General features: G+C 43.4%; 1 protein-coding gene across 20 annotated transcripts in view; it reads left to right on the top strand.

Moving 5' to 3' along the window:
• The window catches only part of raraa (retinoic acid receptor, alpha a), a 634,542-nt gene that overhangs the window by 598,919 nt on the left and 12,110 nt on the right, over nt 1–23,513 (top strand). For all 20 annotated transcript variants that reach the window (XM_070864263.1, XM_070864259.1, XM_070864257.1 and 17 more), the window contains 3 exons: nt 634–794; nt 10,339–10,515; nt 13,534–13,738. In XM_070864263.1, the coding sequence (XP_070720364.1) occupies nt 634–794; nt 10,339–10,515; nt 13,534–13,738 (543 nt within the window). The remainder of the gene's footprint in view (nt 1–633; nt 795–10,338; nt 10,516–13,533; nt 13,739–23,513) is intronic.

Genomic DNA, 23,513 nt, shown 5'->3' with positions numbered 1-23,513 from the left:
ACAAGCCGAATGGTCGAGGAAAAATGGGCACTCACAGCTCATGGGCAGTGCCGTTGCTTTATAATAGCAAATAAGTCAAGTTCTGCTTTTATTAATTGAGATTCCTTCTGGTGCTTTCAGGTTTGAATTCCATGATCCTGTCCATTTTCCTGTGACTTTCGTCATAGGTCTTGATCCAATGCTATTCTCCCAGTGTCCTAAGCAATGACGTAGAGACGGCACAAAAAGCTTTGGGGCCTTTAAGCAAATAGATTTCACGGCTGTTTGTGATCCGGGTTTTGTATTTAGTGTCTCTTGTCCTGTCCTGGCGTTCCTGTTGGAATTGTTACTCTAAATTACTAATATTTCTTCCCTCAGCCTTGTTGTTGTTCCTTCTTCTGGAAATCCCTCATGTAGCACTCCATTGTCCAGCTTAAGAGGAGGGGGTGGATGAGCTAATCGCAGGGCACCAGATCACTGTTATATCACTAGGTGCTAGGGAGGTTCGAGTCCAGGAGCTACATTATTTGAGAGAGTCTGACGACAGTGTAACTAACATTTTTAACATACCAATGAGAACTAAAGATCTTGAGTGAGGAAATGCTAGCTCCTTAACCAATAGCTATTTGTCTTTCTTTTGCTGCCACTTCCCAGCTGTGCGAAATGACAGGAACAAGAAGAAGAAGGAGGTCCCTAAGCAGGAGTGTTCAGAAAGCTACACAATCACAGCCGAGACTGAGGATCTCATAGAGAAAGTCCGCAAAGCCCATCAGGAAACCTTCCCAGCACTGTGTCAGCTTGGCAAATACACTACTGTAAGTATCGGTGTTAAACATGCTGCACTAACTTACTGCTGTAAGTACCAATGTTAAACACACTGCTTAGATACTTCACTAAATACACGATGACAAGTACCAGTATTAATAACTCTAGTGTAGACTGAGTGTCAGATGTATTAATGTTCATGCCATTGTTAAACATGTTGACTAGATTCAGTGGCAAATATACTACAGGAAATATTGTGCTATATTATGTTACTGCAAGTGCAACTGCTGCATTGAAGACAAACATTAGTATCATTGTGTGTATTTTAAGTCAAGTATATTAGTTGAACCTTTTAACCCTTTTTTATGACCAATGAACCATGATGTGAGGCATAGAAACATAGAAATTAGGTGCAGGAGCAGGCCATTCGGCACTTCGAGCCTGCACCGCCATTCAATAAGATCATGGCTGATCATTCAACCTCAGTACCCTTTTCCTGCTTTCCCTCCATACCCTTTGATCCCTTTGGCCGTAAGGGCCATATCTAACTCCCTCTTGAATATATCTAACAAACTGGCCTCAACAACTCTCTGCGGTAGGGAATTCCACAGGTTAACCACTCTCTGAGTGAAGAAGTTTCTCCTCATCTCGGTCCTAAATGGCTTACCCCTTATTCTTAGAATGTGACCCCTGGTTCTGGAACGGGAACATTCTTCCTGCCTCTAACCTGTCCAATCCCGTCAGAATTTTATATGTTTCTATGAGATCCCCTCTCATTCTTCTAAACTCCAGTGGATACAAGCCCAGTTGATCCGGTCTCTCCTCATATGTCAGTCCTGCCATCCTGCGAATCAGTCTGGTGAACCTTCACTGTACTCCCTCAATAGCAAGAACATCCTTCCTCAGATTAGGAAACCAAAACTGAACACAATATTCCAGGTGAGGCCTCACCAAGGCTCTGTACAACTGCAGTAACACCTCCCTGTCCCTGTACTCAAATCCTCTAGCTATGAAGGCCAACATGCCATTTGCTGCCTTCACCGCCTGCTGTACCTGCATGCCAACCTTCAATGACTGATGTACCATAACACCCAGGTCTCGTTGCACCTCCCCTTTTCCTAATCTGTCACCATTCAGATAATATTCTGTCTTCCTGTTTTTGCCCCCAAAGTGGATAACCTCACATCTATCCACATTATACTGCATCTGCCATGCATTTGCCCACTCACCTAACCTGTCCAAGTCACCCTGCAGCCTCCTAGCATCCTCCTCACAGCTCACACCACCACCCAGCTTAGTGTCATCTGAAAACTTGGAGATATTACATTCAATTCCTCATCTAAATCAGTGATGTATATTGTAAACAGCTGGGGTCCCAGCACTGAGCCCTGCGGCACCCCACTGGTCACTGCCTGCCATTCTGAAAAGGACCCGTTTATTCCGATTCCCTGCTTCCTGCCTGCCAACCAATTCTCTATCCACTTCAATACATTGCCCCCAACACCATGTGCTTTAATTTTGCACATCAATCTTTTGTGTGGGACCTTGTCAAAAGCCTTTTGAAAGTCCAAATACATCACATCCACTGGTTCTCCCTTGTCCACTCTACTAGTTACATCCTCAAAAAATTCGAGAACATTTGTCAAGCATTATTTCCCTTTCATAAATCCATGCTGACTTGGACCGATCCTGTCACTGCTTTCCTAATGCGCTGCTATTTCATCTTTATTAATTGATTCCAACATTTTCCCCACCACCGATGTCAGGCTAACCGGTCTATAATTCCCTGTTTTCTCTCCCTCCTTTTTTAAAAAAAGTGGTGTTACATTAGCTACCCTCTAGTCCATAGGAACTGATCCAGAGTCAATAGAATGTTGGAAAATGATCACCAATGCATTCACTATTTCTAAGTACTCTGGGATGCAACCTATCAGGCCCTGGGGATTTATCGGCCCTCATTCCCACCAATTTCCCTAACACAATTTCCTGACTAATAAGGATTTCCTTCAGTTCCTCCTTTTCGCTAGACCCTTGAACCCCTAGTATTTCCGGAAGGTTATTTGTGTCTTCCTTAGTGGAGACAGATCCAAAGTATTTGTTCAGTTGGTCTGCCATTTCTTTGTTCCCCATTATAAATTCACCTGATTCTGACTGCAAGGGACCTACATTGGTCTTCACTAATCTTTTTCTCTTCACATATCTATAGAAGCTTTTGCAGTCAGTTTTTATGTTCCCTGCAAGCTTCCTCTCATACTCTATTTTCCCCTCTTAATTAGAACCTTTGTCCTTCTCTGCTGAATTCTAAATTTCTCCCAGTCCTCAGGTTTGCTGCTTTTTCTGGCCAATTTATATGCCTCTTCCTTGGATTTAACACTATCCCTAATTTCCCTTGTTAGCCACAGTTGAGCTACCTTCCCCGTTTTATTTTTACTTCGAACAGGGATGTACAATTGGGAGGCAGGGCATCCCAATGGATTATGTCCACCATCCTGTTGTTATCAATGCTCACACAAGAACAATGGCCACTTTGGCTAAGGTACTAGAGAGTGACTGGCACCTGTGGAGCCATAACCCAGCATGGTGTCAATGCTTTGAAGAGAGGGGAGATAATTGTCAGAAGATGGAGGTTAAGGGGCGGGGTCCATATCTTGGAATTCCACGTGACAGAATCCCATTCAGAGTTAGTACATCACAAAGAAGGAGGAATTAGTGGAAGAAGCATCTGTGAAGCTGTTGGACACCCACATTGTAGCAAGTGAGCTCCAGGTGGGCAGAGGATACGCATCAAGGACACCCTCAAAGTCTCCTTGAAAAAGTGCAACATCCCCACTGACACCTGGGAATCCTTGGCCCAAGATCGCTCAAAGTGGAGGAAAAGCATCCGGGAAGGCGCTGAATACCTCGAATATTTTCGTTGAGAGCAAGCTGAAGCCAAGCGTTGACAGCGGAAGGAACGTGTGGCAACCGAGGCTCCCCACCCGCCCGTTCCTTCAACCACCATCTGCCCCACCTGTGACAGAGACTGTAGGTCCCGCATTGGATTCTTCAGTCACGGAAGAACTCATTTTTAGCGTGGAAGCAAGTCATCCTCGACTCCGAGGGTCTCCCTAAGAGAGAGAGAGAGAGTGGCTAGGTACAGAAGGCCACTAGTAAAGAAGGGTTATAGGAATTGAATAAGTACTCAACCATTAGCATCCATGTTACATATATAACTAAATCTAGTGCAGGTTCTACAGGAATAACAGACAGATGGGTTTAGTTATAATTCCGGGTGGTTTTTATTTGTTTTGGACCAGTATGGGCACAAGTGAGAAACCCATCTATGCAAATACAAGATCCAGACTGAGGAGGGAGGATCACTGTAAGGACTATCATTTATCTCCTGACCATTCATTATTTCATGCAGCCATGAACAATGGGCTTGTAATGTGACTGCTGCAATAGACATTTGGCGGTACAATAGCACTGAAAAATAATAGGCAGTTTACAGAAATAACTTGTAAGTAGATTTTACTTCAAATATCAACATTAAATATATTTTACAGGCAGATTCCCTTCTTTTAGCTTACTCGGGTTAACATTCAGATCTGCCAAGAATTAAATCCTTTCAATATTCTTTGGAAGAACAGTGAGTTTGACCTTCATACACAATCCAATTCAGCATCTTTAAGATTTCTGTATCAGTGGTGCAAACAACACATTTATTAACAATATAAGAAATAGGAGCAGAAGTAGGCCATACGACCCCTCGAGCCTCCTCCACCATTCAATAAGATAATGGCTGATCATCGGACTCAACTCCACTTTCCTGCCTGATCTCCATATCCCTTGATTCCCCTAGAGTCAAAATTCTATCTATTTCAGCCTTGACTATACTCAAAGGCACGACACCCCTCTGGGGCAGAGAATTCCAAAGATTCACAACCCTCTGAGTGAAGAAATTCCTCCTCATCTCAAGTCTTAAATAGCCTACCCCTTATCCTGAGACTATGCCCCCTAGTTTTATACACTCCAGCCAGGGGAAACAACCTCTTAGCATCTACCCTGTCAATCCCCTTCAGAATCATCTATTAATCTTATTGGAGCAGCAAAGTGGTGTCTAAGCTCTCCAGAAGTGCCAATCTAAACTGATTGCTGATATTCTTTTCTCCCTGGCCATTGGATGTGCCTCGTCTTCACTTGAGGCTTCCCCACAGTGCCAAAGTTTTGATCTGTGACTAACTGAGGATGCCAAGAAATGTTTTGCCAGACAACATAATGAGCCTCAACATGCTGCCCGATCTCTTAGAAATGACCGCCCCAAAATTATGCCATGGGATAACAATGTGCAAACACAATCTGTAATCTGAAATTCATCTCACCATTGTTTTAGCAGAGACGTTAACCCATTTCAAGTAAATTTGAAGTAAATGGATTAACATCTTCACTGAAATAGAGAGAAATGTCAGACAGGTGTGTTAATTATTCATACACTAAAAGCCCATGGTGTAATCTCAAGGGCCATATTTCTGTGCAGTGGTAATGGGAAATTGGGGAAGTTGAAATTAATTTTAACACTGGTAATTAGTGCAGTGTTTATTAAATTGTTAATTGTTAAAAGCATATTGATTCATTCCAGTCCGTATAAATTTAAAAGAAACATTGCTACCCCTAATGACTCAGTGAATTTATTCAATGAATACTTGAGCCATACAGACCTGGAAAGTCCCTGGTTCGAGCACTGGCCTGTACTGAGATAGCTGATCTCTGGTGCGGCAGTGGTAAGGATGCTGCAATTGGATTACAGTATGAGTTAGTGAGGAGACAGATCAGGAGAGGTTCCTGTTCTTCGTCACTATGAAATGAGTCCTGCTGGAAAATGAACCCCCACTGTTGAATGACCTGCCAGAACTCACTGTGAAGGCTCGGCTTATGAGTAGGAAATAGGTCCTGGAAGGTAATCAGTGCCATACTCTGGTGAGTAGTAAATACCTTCTGTAAAGGAAGAATAAATGGATGAGAAAAGAAAAGAAATAAGGATATTGATAGTATGTGCCATCCCCGAGAGCACATGTCTGATGTTGGAACATATATGTAACTGTAAGGCATTGAAATCTGAATCTCTTTGGGATGAAGGGTCAATAGCACAGGTAGGGTAATATCGAGATGCCCAACAATGAACTGCAAGCTTGAAACCTGAGTGTGATAGGGATTTGATTATTTTCTCTCATTGGGAAACATGTACCAGTTTTTGTCTGGTCTGTGTTGAAATAGCTGAACTCAGCTGATGCAGAAATTGGGATGCTGCAATTGACTTCCGTACACCTTGGATAATGGATGGGGATAATCAACCAAGGCCCCCACTCCAGATTGCTAACCAGCAATCTGCCGGAAAATGCTTGAGCGGATGTCTGGAGGGAACAGGATCAGACTCCGGCTCGGGCTGTGATTCCCTTCATGGTCAACTAATCAGCTGACACTTGCTGTCTCGACTCAGACGTGAAGAATGGTCATTTGGGTGCAGATGCTGTGGACCCTTATCCCGGCAAAAGAGTCATTACCTTCAAGGAAGCAAATTGGAAGGAAAAAATGTCATCCAGTAAACTGTTCCAACAGCGTTCACTGATGAGTTTGTAACCAGGCTGTCTCGGCCTTGTGAATAAAAGGGGAAGCAAGGTCAGAAATAAGTCTCTCTAGGCACCTATATTATGTTCACCAGCAGGTTAGTTCAAAATCATTTTGTGTGCTTCAACCGGAATAATTATCTCCTACTTTGGCAGCAGCTGCTCCCATTTATTTTATTTCTTAATCCTTTGTGTCAAGCGAGCGTATGTTACATTCTTTTGCTTTAAACTCCTGCTTGCGCCATTCCTCTGTCCTAGCCTGTCATCCCAAGATGACAGTTGTGAAGGTCAGTGTCTTATGCACGGAAGAAACTCTGCTGCATTAAGCACTTTATTTTCTTGCTTGCTCGCAGTTACTGCCAAACCAAGCAGAAACAAGCATTCCATTAAAACTGATCCTTAAACGATGTGACATCTATTAAGGTTGTTCTGCCCTTGATCACATGTACACGTGCAGAAGTGACAGCGAAGAACTTTTAGCGGAAGAAAAAATAACTGCGATGGAGATGTCTGAAAGTAATGTGTTGTAATCTTTCACCTGCCAAAAGTGGTTAAAAGGATGAAAGCAGCAGCCATCATTGTCACTACTGCTGTGACTATTTGCTCGTCTACTTGTTAGAAAAGACCCCTTTTGGTATTAGCTCTGATTGTTTAATGGTCCTGTACAAAGTTCCAGATATTATGATTTAAAAGGGAAATTCAATTTTTCTCCCTATCCTTGCCTAAATGCCTGACCCTTGCAGGATTTAATTTCTTGGGCCAGGTCCCTTCACCACCTCCCCAAGGTGAGCCAAGACTGTGATTATGGAGCTCATCACAGCTGAGCCTGAAGCTGTTTTCACCCAACATGCACGTGCACACTTGCAGCAAAGGGTCACCAGATAGCAATCAGTAGCAGGAAGCCTAGCTGATTCCCCCCCCCCCCCACCCGCCCCCCTCTCCTTCCATATCCCAGGAATGTTGAAATTTAGTTCAGTTCTGTTGAGTTGAAATCAGCTAACTCAGCACCAACTGGGGATGGAGATAAAATCTGGAGCCCTGTCACCTATATGGCTCAGTCTTGCACCACATGGTGTACGGAGCCATGGGGAAGATGTTTGAGCTCAGAACCACGCAGCACTTTCTCAACGCTGTTTAATGTATGAACTAAAGATATGGTGTCCCCTTCACCTTGGATCTAAAAACGATAATGACATTTTCTAACATTGGGTGACTGCGACTTCGTCAGAATTTGGAACAAACTACATTCTACAAATTTATGCTTGTAATGCATTTCAGGGGTATTCTGAATACTGCGCGTACAGTGAAATTTAAAAGGACCGCACCTTAAAAGGACCAGGCCACACAGAACAAAGTGCAGCTTACAAGGGAACATTGGTCGTGACCCAAAGAAACAGTCACTGTCACCGCCTAATCTCTTTAATTGAGAAACAGAATGCCTGATTCTCTCTCTGATAAACAATCTACTAATGAAACCACATTTCTGAATAGTAAATGTTTTAAAACCTTCCATTCCCTCAATTTCAATGGCCGCTGCTTAGTTACAGAAGAAAATAACCATTCTTCCATTACAAAGGAACTTGTGTCCTTTGATAACTTACTCATACCCCATTCCCTGCCACTTGTTTTAATAGAAACATAGAAAATAGGTGCAGGAGTAGGCCATTCGGCACTTCGAGCCTGCACCGCCATTCAATGAGTTCATGGCTGAACATTCAACTTCAGTACCCCATTCCTGCTTTCTCGCCATACCCCTTGATCCCCCTAGTAGTAAGGACTACATCTAACTCCTTTTTGAATATATTTAGTGAATTGGCCTCAACAACTTTCTGTGGTAGAGAATTCCACAGGTTCACCACTCTCTGGGTGAAGATGTTTCTCCTCATCTCGGTCCTAAATGGCTTACACCTTATCCTTAGACTGTGACCCCTGGTTCTGGACTTCCCCAACATTGGGAACATTCTTCCTGCATCTAACCTGTCTAAACCCATCAGAATTTTAAATGTTTCTATGAGATCCCCTCTCATTCTTCTGAACTCCAGTGAATACAAGCCCAGTTGATCCAGTCTTTCTTGATATGTCAGTCCCGCCATCCCGGGAATCATTCTGGTGAACCTTCGCTGCACTCCCTCAATAGCAAGAATGTCCTTCCTCAAGTTAGGAGACCAAAACTGTACACAATACTCCAGGTGTGGACTCACCAAGGCCTGTACAACTGTAGTAACACCTCCCTGCCCCTGTACTCAAATCCCCTCACTATGAAGGCCAACATGCCATTTGCTTTCTTAACCGCCTGCTGTAGCTGCATGCCAACCTTCAATGACTGATGTACCATGACACCCAGGTCTCGTTGCACCTCCCCTTTTCCTATCTGTCACCATTCAGATAATATTCTGTCTTCCTGTTTTTGCCACCAAAGTGGATAACCTCACATTTATCCACATTATACTGCATCTGCCATGCATTTGCCCACTCACCTAACCTATCCAAGTCACTCTGCAGCCTCATAGCATCCTCCTCGCAGCTCACACTGCCACCCAACTTAGTGTCATCCGCAAATTTGGAGATACTACATTTAATTCCCTCATCTAAATCATTAATGTACAATGTAAACAGCTGGGGCCCCAGCACAGAACCTTGCAGTACCCCACTAGTCACTGCCTGCCATTCTGAAAAGTACCCATTTACTCCTACTCTTTGCTTCCTGTCTGCCAACCAGTTCTCAATCCACGTCCGCACACTACCCCCAATCCCATGTGCTTTAACTTTGCACATTAATCTCTTGTGTGGGACCTTGTCGAACGCCTTCTGAAAGTCCAAATACACCACATCAACTGGTTCTCCCTTGTCCATTCTATTGGAAACATCCTCAAAAAATTCCAGAAGATTTGTCAAGCATGATTTCCCTTTCACAAATCCATGCTGACTTGGACCTATCATGTCACCTCTTTCCAAATGCGCTGCTATGACATCCTTAATAATTGATTCCATCATTTTACCCACTACCGATGTCAGGCTGACCGGTCTATAATTCCCTGTTTTCTCTCCCTCCTTTTTTAAAAAGTGGGGTTACATTGGCTACCCTGCACTCCATAGGAACTGATCCAGAGTCTATGGAATGTTGGAAAATGACTGTCAATGCATCCGCTATTTCCAAGGCCACCTCCTTAAGTACTCTGGGATGCAGTCCATCAGGCCCTGGGGATTTATCGGCCTTCAATCCCATCAATTTCCCCAACACAATTTCCTGACTAATAAGGATTTCCCTCAGTTCCTCCTCCTTACTAGACCCTCTGACCCCTTTTATATCCGGAAGGTTGTTTGTGTCCTCCTTAGTGAATACCGAACCAAAGTACTTGTTCAATTGGTCTGCCAATTTATTCAAAAGGTACAAGTGTGCCATGACCTATTTGGTGCCATCCACACCAGGAACATGTATGGACCAGTCTTGCAATGGAACAAAAGCAAAATACTGCGGATGCTGGAAATCTGAAATGAAAACAGAAAATGCTGGAAATACTCAGCAGGTCAGGCAGCATCTGTGGAGCGAGAAACAGAGTTAACGTTGCAGGTCGATGACTTTTCTAAAGATCACCGACCTGAAATGTTAACTCTGTTTCTCTCCACAGATACTGCCTGACCGGCTGAGATTTACAGCACTTTCTGTTTCTATTGCAGTCTTGCTCCAGTGTATTGTTGAGTAAACATGGAAGAGTGCTAACACAAACTGAGGCAATGGGAATGGATACAACTTACATTAATTTAATGTGTAAACTGATTTCAGTATCCAATTTCATGCTTGTGGCAATTTTTTGTCGGCGGGTAAAGGGTGCCACAATAACATTGCAGGAAAAAACAGGCTTATGTAGATATTTAAATACCTGTTTTTCGAGTTTGCTTTGGAAGAAAACAAAAGTGCAGCTATTTTGGAAATTACCATGGTGGAGTATCCCACTTTTCCTGTTCTAATGTCACACTGTTCCCTTTGCAGAATAACAGCGCTGAGCAGCGAGTAACGTTAGACATTGATCTCTGGGACAAGTTCAGCGAACTCTCGACTAAATGCATTATCAAGACAGTCGAGTTTGCCAAACACCTGCCTGGATTTACCACTCTAACCATCGCTGACCAAATTACCCTCCTCAAAGCTGCCTGCCTAGACATTTTGGTGAGTACAGCATCTCTGTTTTATCTTTTATTTCCTCCAAATTTTTTTCTATTTTCCTCTCCGGAAGATTCATTGTTCCGTGGGCACCAACCAACCATGTGGTGCTTCATCAATCTGACTATTCTTCATTTGTGACCCGTGCAAGTTTGTGTCAGCAGCTATTTGGCCACAATGAGGCAGTGCAGCTAAACCCAGTCCCTTCCTCATATGATTGCTGAATAATAAACTGGAGCAGGAACTCTAGCTGATTGACCCCTCCCGAGCCCAGGGGCACTGAGTCCAGCAGTAGTACCTCAACTGCTGCGCTGGCTGAGCTCAGCTCAGTGCAGACTTGGGATTGAACCTGTGAATATCCGCTCTATATAGTTTGATTCTGTACTGCCTTTAACAATGGAGACATTGGAGAATCAGCAGACTCTTGCATTTGGAAAGAGGTGACATGATAGGTCCAAGTCAGCATGGATTTGTGAAAGGGAAATCATGCTTGACAAATCTTCTGGAATTTTTTGAGGATGTTTCCAGTGGAGTGGACAAGGGAGAACCATTTGATGTGGTATATTTGGACTTTCAGAAGGCTTTCGACAAGGTCCCACACAAGAGATTAATGTGCAAAGTTAAAGCACATGGGATTGGGGGTAGTGTGCTGACATGGATTGAGAAATGGTTGTCAGACAGGAAGCAAAGAGTAGGAGTAAATGGGTACTTTTCAGAATGGCAGGCGGTGACAAGTGGGGTACCGCAAGGTTCTGTGCTGGGGCCCCAGCTGTTTACACTGTACATTAATGATTTAGATGAGGGGATTAAATGTAGTATCTCCAAATTTGCGGATTACACTAAGTTAGGTGACAGTGTGAGCTGCGAGGAGGATGCTATGAGGCTGCAGAGTGACTTGGATAGGTTAGGTGAGTGGGCAAATGCATGGCAGATGAAGTATAATGTGGATAAATGTGAGGTTGTCCACTTTGGTGGTAAAATCAGAGAGACAGACTATTATCTGAATGGTGACAGATTAGGAAAAGGGGAGGTGCAACGAGACCTGGGTGTCATGGTACATCAGTCATTGAAGGTTGGCATGCAGGTACAGCAGGCGGTTAAGAAAGCAAATGGCATGTTGGCCTTCATAGCGAGGGGATTTGAGTACAGGGGCAGGGAGGTGTTACTACAGTTGTACAGGGCCTTGGTGAGGCCACACCTGGAGTATTGTGTACAGTTTTGGTCTCCTAACCTGAGGAAGGACATTCTTGTTATTGAGGGAGTGCAGCGAAGGTTCACCAGACTGATTCCCGGGATGGCGGGACTGACCTATCAACTGGGCTTGTATTCACTGGAGTTCAGAAGAATGAGAGGGGACCTTATAGAAACGTTTAAAATTCTGATGGGTTTAGACAGGTTAGATGCAGGAAGAATGTTCACAATGTTGGGGAAGTCCAGAACCAGGGGTCACAGTCTAAGGATAAGGGGTAAGCCATTTAGGACCGAGATGAGGAGAAACTTCTTCACCCAGAGAGTGGTGAACCTGTGGAATTCTCTACCACAGAAAGTTGTTGAGGCCAATTCACTAAATCTATTCAAAAAGGAGTTAGATGTAGTCCTTACTACTAAGGGGATCAAGGGGTATAGCAAGAAAGCAGGAATGGGGTATTGAAGTTGCATGTTCAGCCATGAACTCATTGAATGGCGGTGCAGGCTAGAAGGGCCGAATGGCCTACTCCTGCACCTATTTTCTATGTTTCTATGTTTCCTTTAGTGCTAATCCAGGTGAGAGATGGCATGACGGCAATGGGGAATGTTGTCAATTCGTATTAAACACTTACAGAGGCGGGTCAACTCTGTTACAATAGACTAAATGCAAGGTTTTAGGTTTTGTATTTAGGTTTTAATAAGTAATGTCAAAGTAAGTAATGGCAACACTGAAAAGTTCTACTACCTGCCATCTTTAACAGACACTGCACCATATCAGTCGAACTGAGAGACTCCCGTCCCTTGGTACCTGTAACAGTCTGGTTTTAACCAATAAGGGAATTAAGGGTTATGGGGAGCGGGCGGGTAAGTGGAGCTGAGTCCACGGCCAGATCAGCCTTGATCTTGTTGAATGGTGGAACAGGCTCGAGGGGCTAAATGGCCTACTCCTGTTCCTAATTCTTATGTTCTTATGTTCTTATCACAGAACCAAGAGGCTCCTGGCACCTTTCTGAGTCATTAAATTGTGTTGCAACAGAAAGGCAGGAGATACTTTAACAAACCTGACATTCGGTGTCCGCAGGAAACTTTGTTTAAATTCACCTTGAATTTATTTTTAGCTGGTCTCAGCCTGGGGGCTGCTAAGGATGCTACACTTTGTTCCTGGGCCAGAAAGTGAGAGAAATATACTGAGGCCCATGCTCCTGATTGCTATCCAATGATCCCTTCCCCCAAAGTGCATGGGGATATTGGGTGATCAGGTGCCCTTCATGGTTTACCAAAAATTTGCAACACTCATTATCTTGGCTCATACATAAAGAATGGCCACTTGGACAAGGTACCAAAGAGCAACAGGCAGCTGTGGAGTTGTACTCCACTAAGGAGTCAACATCTTCAGGAGAGGAAGAGAGAATATTAGCACTAAAATAGTGATCAGTGTCCAAAACAAGTCAGATAGCCAGGTGATGAAGGATAAAGTAGTAGATCGCAGTCTTTACTTGCTTCTAAGCCTTTATTCACAGAGACATATATTACTTCCTGTGCAACCCCCCTGCCCCCCCCCAGATAAGCTTGCACCCCTTCCCCAGTATATAAGAGCAAGTGAGTCCTCAATTAATTCCCACCACCTCCGTACAATTAACACTCAATTGCTATATACCACAATTAACACAGGGCATCTCAATACAGTCCAAGGGACATTTGCTGGTCCGTGTGTTGCAACAGAGTGGGCCATTTGGTACCAGTGTTGTGTGCGTGTGTGTGGACTGCATACCTGTATTGGTCGTGGTACTCAAGTGTTAATCTGCGTGCATTCATGTTGTTTCTTTGTTTTCTTAGATTCTGCGAATCTGTACCAGGTACACCCCTGACCAGGATACCATGACTTTTTCTGATGGCCTTACCTTGAACAGGACACAGATGCATAATGCAGGCTTTGGCCCCCTCACTGATTTGGTTTTTGCGTTCGCCAATCAATTACTGCCACTGGAGATGGACGATGCAGAGACTGGGCTCCTCAGTGCCATCTGCCTCATATGTGGAGGTAAGAGGAAGAGAAACATTATTATTTCACACCTATCACCTTTCTAAATAGAGTTGCAGGTAGGAATTGCAGCATATTGTAATATAATTTGGTACATTAGTACACATTAACGTTTTACTGCTTACCATTGTCCATAACTAATAATGGGAAATGAATCTGAGCAGAAAAGAAGCACAAGTGTGAGAGAACATTTAGTGATCAGTGATCACAATATAATAACATTTACAATAATAATTGAGAGTGATACTGATAATATAAAATCCAAAGTCATAGATTGGAGACATAAGAGACTCATGACATCAGTCAGGGTGTGTGGAATCAGGAGCAGAATGGATTGAAAGATGGCTACAAAACATAAAATAAAGGGCAGGAGTTAGGAAAGTTTCTCGGACTGTCAGAAAGTAGGAAGTGGAATCCCGCAGCGATCTGTGCTGGGACCACCGTTGTTCACTATGCACGTAAATGATTTGCACTCCGATTGGAGATGCAATGTCAGAATTTGCAGATATCATCAAATTTTGGGGCATGTGGAGAACGGCACTAAAATATAGGAAGACATAAAGAGGCTTGCACAGTGGGCAGATAAATAGCAAACAAAATTAAATATAGTGACGTGTGAGATGATTCATTTTGGTAGGTGGAATATGGAACCCACTTATTCTTTTGAAAGTAAGAAGCTAAATGGGGTGGAGGAGCAAAGAGATCGGGAAATACAGATGCATAAATTGTTAAAAGTAGCAACACAAGTTGTTATGGCCGTAAGGGGTGCTAACGGAGTACTGGAGTTCATTTCCACAGAAATAGAATACAAAAGCAGGGAGCCAATGTTAATTTGAAGGAGGCCATTTCGGCCCATCATGTCCAGGCCGGCCGACAAAGAGCCGCACGGCCCTCGGTCAGCAGCCCTGAAGGTTACATATAAACCAAAGAACAATGGCGAAAAGGTAAAGAGCACCCAGCCCAACCAGTCCACCCTACACAACTACGACACCCCTTACACTGAAAAATTCTACACTCCACACCAACTGGAGCCATGTGATCTCCTGGGAGAGGCAAAAACCAGATAAAAACCCAGGTCAATTTAGGGAAGAAATCTGGTAAAATTCCTCTCCGACCTATCCAGGCGATCGAAACTAGTCCAGGAGATCACCCTAGCCGTATTCGATTCCCTGCAGTACTTACCATCATATCTGCGCCGGCCAACAAGAGGTTATCCAGTCTAATCCCAATTACCAGCTCTAGGTTTGTAACCCTGCAGGTTACTGTACTTTAAGTGCCCATCCAACCATCTCTTAAAAGTGGTTAGGGATTCTGCATCCAGCACTCTTCTAGGCAGTGAGTTCCAGATCCCCACAATCCTCTGCGTAAAGAAGCCCCCCTCCCTCAAATCCCTTCTAAACCTTCCACCAACCACCTTAAAACTATGCCCCCTCATAATAGACCGCTCCACCAATGGAAATAGACCCTTACTATCCGCTATGTCTGTGCCCCTCAATATTTTGTACACCTCAATGAGGTCTCCTCTCAACCTACTCTGTTCCAATGAGAACAAACCCAGCCTATCCAATCTGTCCTCATAACTAAGATTCTCCATTCCAGGCAGCATCCTAGTAAATCTCTTCTGCACCCTCTCTAGTGCAATCACGTCCTTCCTATAATACGGCGACCAGAACTGCACGCAATACTCCAGCTGTGGCCTAACTAGTGTATTATACAATTTAAACATAACCTCCCTGCTCTTGTATTCTATGCCTCGGCCAATAAAGGCAAGCATTCCGTATGCCTTCTTAACCACCTTATCCACCTGGCCTGCTACTTTCAGGGATCTGTGGACAAGCACTCCAAGGTCACTTTGTTCATCTATCACCTTGGTTCGACCACACTTGGAGTACTGTGTACAGTTTTGGTCTCTATACTACAAAAAGGATAGTGAAGTACTGGATAAAGTGCAGAAAAGATATACAAGGATGTTACTAGAATTAAGAGGATGCAACTATCAGGAAAGATTGAACAAGCTGGACCTCTTTTCTCTGGAAAAGAGAAGACGAAGAGGAAACTTGATATAGGTCCTCAAAATTATGAATGAGTTTGACAGAATGGATGTGGAGAAACTGTTTCCATTTATGTGTGTATCCAGAACAAGAAGGCATAAATATTAGATAGCCACGAACAGATCAAATAAAGATTTCGGATGAATTACTTTGCACAGAGATTGTTGAGAATATGAAACTCACTGCAACATGTAGCAGCTGAAGCAGTTGTATTGATGCATTTAAGGGGGAGCTTGAGGCATACATAAGGGAGAAGAGAATAGAGGGATATTGGAGAAGGGTGGGAAGAAGTATTTAGAGTGGGAGGAGGCCCGTGTGGAGTATAAACACCGGCATAGACCCGTTTCTGGCCTGTTTCTCTGCTGTAGATTGAATGTAAGAAAGAAAATTGTATTTATATAGTACCTGATAACATCTCTCCAAAATGTCTCCAAGTGCTTCAAATAGAGTGAAGAATAGTGACTGCTGTTATGGAGAAAATATGGCAACTATCACCAGCTGGATCCCATAAACAGTAATGAGAATGACCAGTTCATCTGTTTTTTGTTGATGGAGAAATGTAACAACAACAACAACAACTTGTATTTATGTAGCGCCTTTAATGTAGTGAAACGTCCCAAGGCGCTTCACAGGAGTATTATGAGATAAAAAAATTTAACACCGAACCGCAGAAGTAGAAATTAGCAGTGATGACCAAAAGCTTGGTCAAAGAGGTAGGTTTCAAAGGAACGTCTTGCAGGAGGTAAGAGAGGCAGAGAGGTTTAGGGAGGGAATTCCAGAGCTTAGGGCCCAGGCAGCTGAAGGCACTGCAACCAATGGTTGGGGATGCTCAAGATGTCAGAATTAGAGGAGCGCAGACATCTCGGGGGGGCTGGGGCTGGAGGAGATTACAGAGATGGGGAGAGGCGAGGCCATGGAGGAATTTGAAAATAAGGCTGAGAATTTTGAAATCGAGACATTGCTTAACTGGAAGCTAATGTAGGTCAGCGAGCACAGGGGTGATGGGTGAGTGGGACTTGGTGCGAGTTAGGACACGCCAGGAAAATGCCCTGTACAGGAGTAACAGATATAATCCTGATAGCTATAAACCCTGGCAGAGCAAACAGAACCTGAAGTAAGGAGACCATAATTAATAGCACTGGATAGAACCCGCAGTGTTCTATAAATGAGTGCGATAGAAAGTGGATGTGGGATGGTGGGTGCAGATGCTTTAGAAACTGCTCTTCGATATTGAGGGGCAGTCTGGACAGCTGCACGTGAAAAATGTGACATGCACCTGGGGGAGAAGTGTTGCAACTTGGGCAGGTTGCTCGAGGGCACCCGGCTCTTTGGGCCAACAGTACCTGTAGGAGAAAGGGAGAGAAAAAGTTGCTGGAGAAAGAGGGAAAAAGTAATTTTATGAGCATTCATTTTTAGCACGTTTCATAATCGGGTGAGGGGGTTACCTTATGATGATAGATTGAGTAGACTGGGTCTTTACTCGTTGGAGTTCAGAAGGATGAGGGGTGATCTTATAGAAACATTTAAAATAATGAAAGGGATAGACAAGATAGAGGCAGAGAGGTTGTTTCCACTGGTCGGGGAGACTAGAACTAGGGGGCACAGCCTCAAAATACGGGGGAGCCAATTTAAAACCGAGTTGAGAAGGAATTTCTTCTCCCAGAGGGTTGTGAATCTGTGGAATTCTCTGCCTAGGGAAGCAGTTGAGACTAGCTCATTGAATGTATTCAAATCACAGATAGATAGATTTTTAACCAATAAGGGAATTAAGGGTGATGGGGAGCGGGCGGGTAAGTGGAGCTGAGTCCACGGCCAGATCAGCCGTGATCTTGTTGAATGGCGAAGCAGGCTCGAGGGGATAGATGGCCTACTCCTGTTCCTAATTCTTATGTTCTTATGTTCTTATAATCTGCTGGGGAATACCAACAGTAAAACCTGATCTGAGACTGCATGTTGCACAGTAAAAATCCATTAACACACCAATTCCTCAGTCTGCACTCGATGGGACTTACTCATTGGATTTCATGATTATGGCCTTCTGGAAACTGGGGCACGCTGAGAAGTAAGTGACAGTGTTGTCTTAGCATTGAAAATCTCATTTAAGCAACTCTCCCTGTCAGTTAGAGACACTGAGGATTAGAGGACAGTAATAGCTAATGGCTTAAGTATAATATTAAAAAAAAACTACACATAGTATTACTTTGCAGTGAGTTTAAAAAAAGATCTGATAATGTTGTCTGATCTAGTGCATTCATGGAACATTGATGAAGGACGCACTTTCCCTTTTACCAACTAAAAGCATGACCAGGTTCCCTGAACAGAAATCAAACACTCCCCAGGCTGCAGGCTCCAGACCCAATTGTATGTTGAGATGATTAACGAGGATGTGGTTAGCTTCTTCTAAGTAAATATTAAATATGGTTAGCTCTGGGCTTTTTATTTTATGACAGCGATTAATCTACACTGTAATTTGGGGCCACGTCCCCCACTTGCAAAGAGCGCTTGAGTATCCACAGCAAATGACTGACGTGCCAGGGTATTTTATCCTGCATTTGCTGTCTTTACTGGAAAAAGTAGATATGGATGGTGTTCTCTAGTCTATACTGTAACTTTTTCACTAAAAATAGTGAACCGTGGAAAATAGAACCTCCTGACTTTCTCAGCATGATGAGATGCTGGTCTGAAAGTTACCGTTCTCTCACTCACGCACACACACACACTGAGAGGAGCAGAAACATGAGGCAATTTACATGAACATTGCAACCAATTCTTTATTTTTGCGGAGTCTCCGAGTGTATTGCTATCCTATCGGCTATCAGATATGAGTTGCAGAAAGACCATAAAGAGGGGAAAGGTCGTTTTAAATCACTTGTTTAAACGCCCCACTGTTTGAAATTAAGCGTTTGAAATTAACCCTAGCTAGTTCAGTGCTTTTATAATATTGCCCACACTTATACAATCTCTGCTGCAGTCTTGCTCAGTGAGTAAATATACCATGTTTTGTGTCAGATTGAGGTTTACGGAATGTAAAGGATGCTAGATGCAGACTTTATCTATGCAAAGGTGGATAGTCTCAGCCAAGGGAAGGGCACCAAGACATTACAATTAGCTTCAATGTCCTCGGGCTAGAGCAAGGGGAAAAAGGAGCTAGAATATCCATAACGGATTGCTGTCCAGTGACTGTTGCTGGAAAGTTGGTATGCGCCCGAGCGAGAGTGTGCGCGTGCCCGAGCGAGAGTGTGTGCGCCCGTGTATGCATGTGTGTGTGCGAGTGAGAGTGTGTGCGCCCGTGTATGTATGTGTGTGTGCGAGTGAGAATGTGTGTGAATGTTAGGTGAGGCCACGATCAGTCTCAGCCAAATAACTCATTGTCTAGGCTCATCCATAGCCACTTGAGTGAGATAAAGGAGAGTTGCTGGTGTCAATGAAACCAGAATCCGGCATAAGTTATCACCTTTGGAAGGCAGGAAGAAAATTAGGTGGAAAATGTCACTGGCGAAAATGCAGAGAGCTTGTGTTAACCCTCCTCACCCGAGAGGCGAGACCTCATTGTAGTAGTTACACTTAATCCTTATTTTGTCAACATTTGCACTACGTTTTACTCGGTCATCTAGAATGTAACAGGTTTTGAAAGATCACTTGGAATTAAGGCTGTTAACTTATTTTTAAAAATTAATCACAATTAATCTTGTGATTAAAAGTTTTAATCTGTTAATCTTGGTTTTAATCAAAATGTATTTGATGCTGCTGTCACCATTATACTATTGTTGTTTCCGGCTGTCATGCTGGTTATGTTGGGGTCTGCTTTGGCATTTGTGCCAATATGTCAGCCTTATCTTTACTGTAAGCAGGGGGTGATTTTTCTGCTACATGGAGCATTGGTGGTTATACATGTTGAAATTAACAACATATTACAGAAACAGTCAGAATTACTCAAAAACCTCTTCCTGCAATCTAAACGAAAAGTAATGGAAACTTACTTTCAGGTCATTCCCGGCCTTTAGTAAAAGTAATGAGATCCTGAGTAGAATGTTTGTTGTAACTGCATAGCCTCTGGCTTAACCCTGAAATCTGCTGCCAAATGGTTCAGGCTTTTCTGTTCCCACCCTTGCTCTGCTACCTTCTCCTCTCAAACTTTCCCTCCCGGTATCCCATTCCTGCCTACGCCCTGCTCCGTTCTCTCTGAAGCTTTATCTCCATATCCTATTCCCACTTTCGTTCTGCTCTTTCCTCTCTCAGCCTTTCCTTCTCAGTATCCCTTTCCTGCCCTCACTCCACTCTCTCCTCTCTCAGACTTTCTCTCCCAGCTAACAGCATAGAAGGCAGCCATTCAGCCCATCACATCTGTAATGAATCCAAAACAAATCCTATTGCCCTGCTCTCTCCCATAGCCCTATATCTTCCTCTGCTTCAAATCATTATCTATTTTTCCCAGAAATGTCTGCCTCAACTGTGGAATAACATTCCATGCTCCAGCAACCATAGAAACATTATTTTTTTCCTATTCACCCATAAGAGCATAAGAAATAGGAGCAAGAGTAGACCACCTGGCCCCTCGAGCCTGCTCCGCCATTTAATACGATCGTGGCTGATCTGATCATGGACTCAATTCCACTTCCCTGCCAGCTCCCCATAACCCTTTATTCCCTTATCACTCAAAAATCTGTCTATCTCCGCCTTAAATATATTCAATGACCCAGTGTCCACAGCTCTCTGGGGCAGAGAATTCGAGAGATTTACACCCCTCTGAAAGAAGAAATTCCTCCTCATCTCAGTTTTAAATGGACGGCCCCTTATTCTGAGGCTATGTCCCCTAGTTTTAGTTTCCCCTATGTGGAAATATTCTCTCTGCATCTACCTTGTCGAACCCCCTCATTATCGTGTATGTTTCAATAAGATCACCTCATTCATCTGAACTCCAACCTACTCTACCTATCTTTACAAGTCAACCCCCTCATCTCCAGAATCAACCTAGTGAACTTTCTCTGAACAGCCTCCAATGCAAGTATATCCTTCCTTAAATACGGAGACCAAAACTGTACGCAGTACTCTAGGTGTGGCCTCACCAATACCCTGTACAGTTGTAGCAGGACATCTCTGCTTTTATACTCTATCCCCCTTGCAATAAAGGCCAACATTCCATTTGCCTTCCTGATTACTTACATACTAACTTTTTGTGTTTCATGCACAAGGACCCCCAGGTCCCTCTATACTGCAGCACTTTGCAATTTTTCTCTATTTAAATTATCATTTATTTTTTTATTTTTTCTGCCAAAGTGGATAACCTCACATTTTCCCACATTATACTCCATTTGCCAAGTTTTTGCCCACTCACTTAGCCTGTCTATATCCCTTTGCAGATTTTGTGTGTCCTCCTCACAATTTGCTTTCTCACGCATCTTTGTATCATCAGCAAACTTGGCTACATTACACTCGGTCCCTTCATCCAAGTCATTAATATAGATTGTAAATAGTTGAGGACCGAGCACCGATCCCTGTGGCACCCCACTAGTCACTGTTTGCCAACCGGAAAATGAGCCATTTATCTGTTTTCTGTTAGTTAACCAATCCTCTATCCATGCTAATATATTGCCCCCAACCCCGTGAACTTTTATCTTGTGCAGTAACCTTTTATGTGGCACCTTATCGAATGCCTTCTGGAAGTCCAAATACACCACATCCACTGGTTCCCCCTTATTAACCCTACTCGTTATAATCGCAAAGAACTCCAGCAAATTTGTCAAACATGATTTCCCTTTCATAAAACCATGCTGACTCTGCTTGATTTGAATCATGCTTTTCCAAATGTCCCGCTACTGCTTCCTTAGTAATGGACTCCAGCATTTTCCCAACAACAAATGTTAGGCTAATTGGTCTATAGTTTCCTGTTTTTTGTCTGCCTCCTTTTTTTTTTATACCTAAAATCATGTTATACCTAATGTTATACTTAATCTCAGAACGTTTAAAATAAAAACAAAAATTGTTGGAAAACACTCAGCAGGTCAGGTAGCATCTTTGGAGAGAGAAACAGAGGTCGATGACCTTTTGTCAGAATGTGTAATGCTATTTCTTAGTACAAAAAGTGGGAAAGTGTTCTACCCTCAACATCATGCTGAACACAAAAGCGTGAAAAGTTATAAAAGAAAAGAGCAGATGTGACAAGTCTGCTGTTTGTACTAATGATGATCAGATTTGTGCCAACACTTCACGTTATGTCCAATGTAAAACAGCACTAAACATGTCAGAAAGCTGCAATGCTGTAAAATAATGTCATGATTGTTTAACGTGCTGTAATCACATTTACATGGCAGTAAACAGGTTGTTACACCGGTGTAATAATTCACTGATATTTCAGTAAAGCTGTTGGTGAAGGAGGGCCTTTGAGGGAGTGCAGTGTAGATTTACTGGAATAATACTGAAATCTAAAGATTAAATTACTGGAAGAGATTCCCCATCTGGGGTTGTATTCCCTGGAATTTAGAAGACTAAGGGATGATTTGATCAAAGTTTTCAAGATAGGATAGATAGAAAGAAACTATTTTCACTGGTTGGGAAGTCTAGGACCAGGGGACATAGCCTAAAAATGAGAGTCCTGCCTTTCAGGAGTGATGTTAGGAAACACTTCGATAGGAAAAGGGTGGAACTCCCTTCCGCAAATAGCAATTGATGCTGGGTCAATTGTAAATTGTAAAATCTGAGATTGATAGATTTTTGTTAACCAAAGCTATTAAGGGATATGGAGCAAAGGTGGGTATATGGAGTTAGGTCATAGATCAGCCATGATCTCAGTGAATTGCAGAACAGGCTCGAGGGGATAAATGGCCTAAATGATAAATAACCTGTTCCTAGGTTCCTTTAAGGACTTCTTTGCCAATTTCAGTCCCTTTTCATCCCTTTTCCTGGGTGTTTACTCCCGATTGAGGTCCATGCTAATCTGCCTTTTGGTATCTCGTCCAAGTGTTAATTATTCATGTGAGATTAGACAGTGAGTGTTGGTGGCTGTTTGCCCCAGGGACTGGGTACCACCGTCAAAACCCATTCCATTCTCACCCAATGTTTAGACACGCATACTCCCAGGTGAAGTTGCTGGCTGGAGTGGGCTGATCTTTCTCCTCCCTAAACTCAGGAGTACAGAGGCAAATTGTAGCCCCTCAAACTGCTGACATCAGCGAACTCAGCGCAGATCGGAAATCGAACCTTCTGGTTTTTATGGTTCAATCAATCGCTGCCTTTACCATTGGAGGAGCTTTGAAATTAGTCTTCATTTTGCTTGAATGGTAGATTTTTGTGGGGGGACTTAAATAAAACTGTTGTGAAAAAGATAATAGCTGCCGATGAACTTTTCATCATCATCATCATAGGCAGTCCCTCGGAATCGAGGAGGACTTACTTCCACTCTTAAAACGAGTCCTTAGGTGGCTGAACAGTCCAATACGAGAACCACAGACTCTGTCACAGGTGGGGAAGATCGTTGTTGAGGGAAGGAGAGGGTGGGACAGGTTTGCCGCATGCTCTTTCCGCTGCCTCCGCTTGATTTCTGCATGCTCTCGGCGATGAGACTCGAGGTGCTCAGTGCCCTCCCGGATGCACTTCCTCCATTTAGGGAGGTCTTTGGCCAGGGACTCCCAGATGTCAGTGGGGACGTTGCACTTTATCAGGGAGGCTTTGAAGGTGTCCTTGTAACGTTTCCTCTGCCCACCTTTGGCTCGTTTGCCATGAAGGAG

The sequence above is a fragment of the Pristiophorus japonicus genome, chromosome 21 (assembly GCF_044704955.1).
Source record: "Pristiophorus japonicus isolate sPriJap1 chromosome 21, sPriJap1.hap1, whole genome shotgun sequence".
NCBI lineage: Eukaryota > Metazoa > Chordata > Chondrichthyes > Pristiophoridae > Pristiophorus > Pristiophorus japonicus.
Note: the sequence above shows the minus strand (reverse complement) of the source record. Positions and strands in the feature narration are given on the sequence as shown.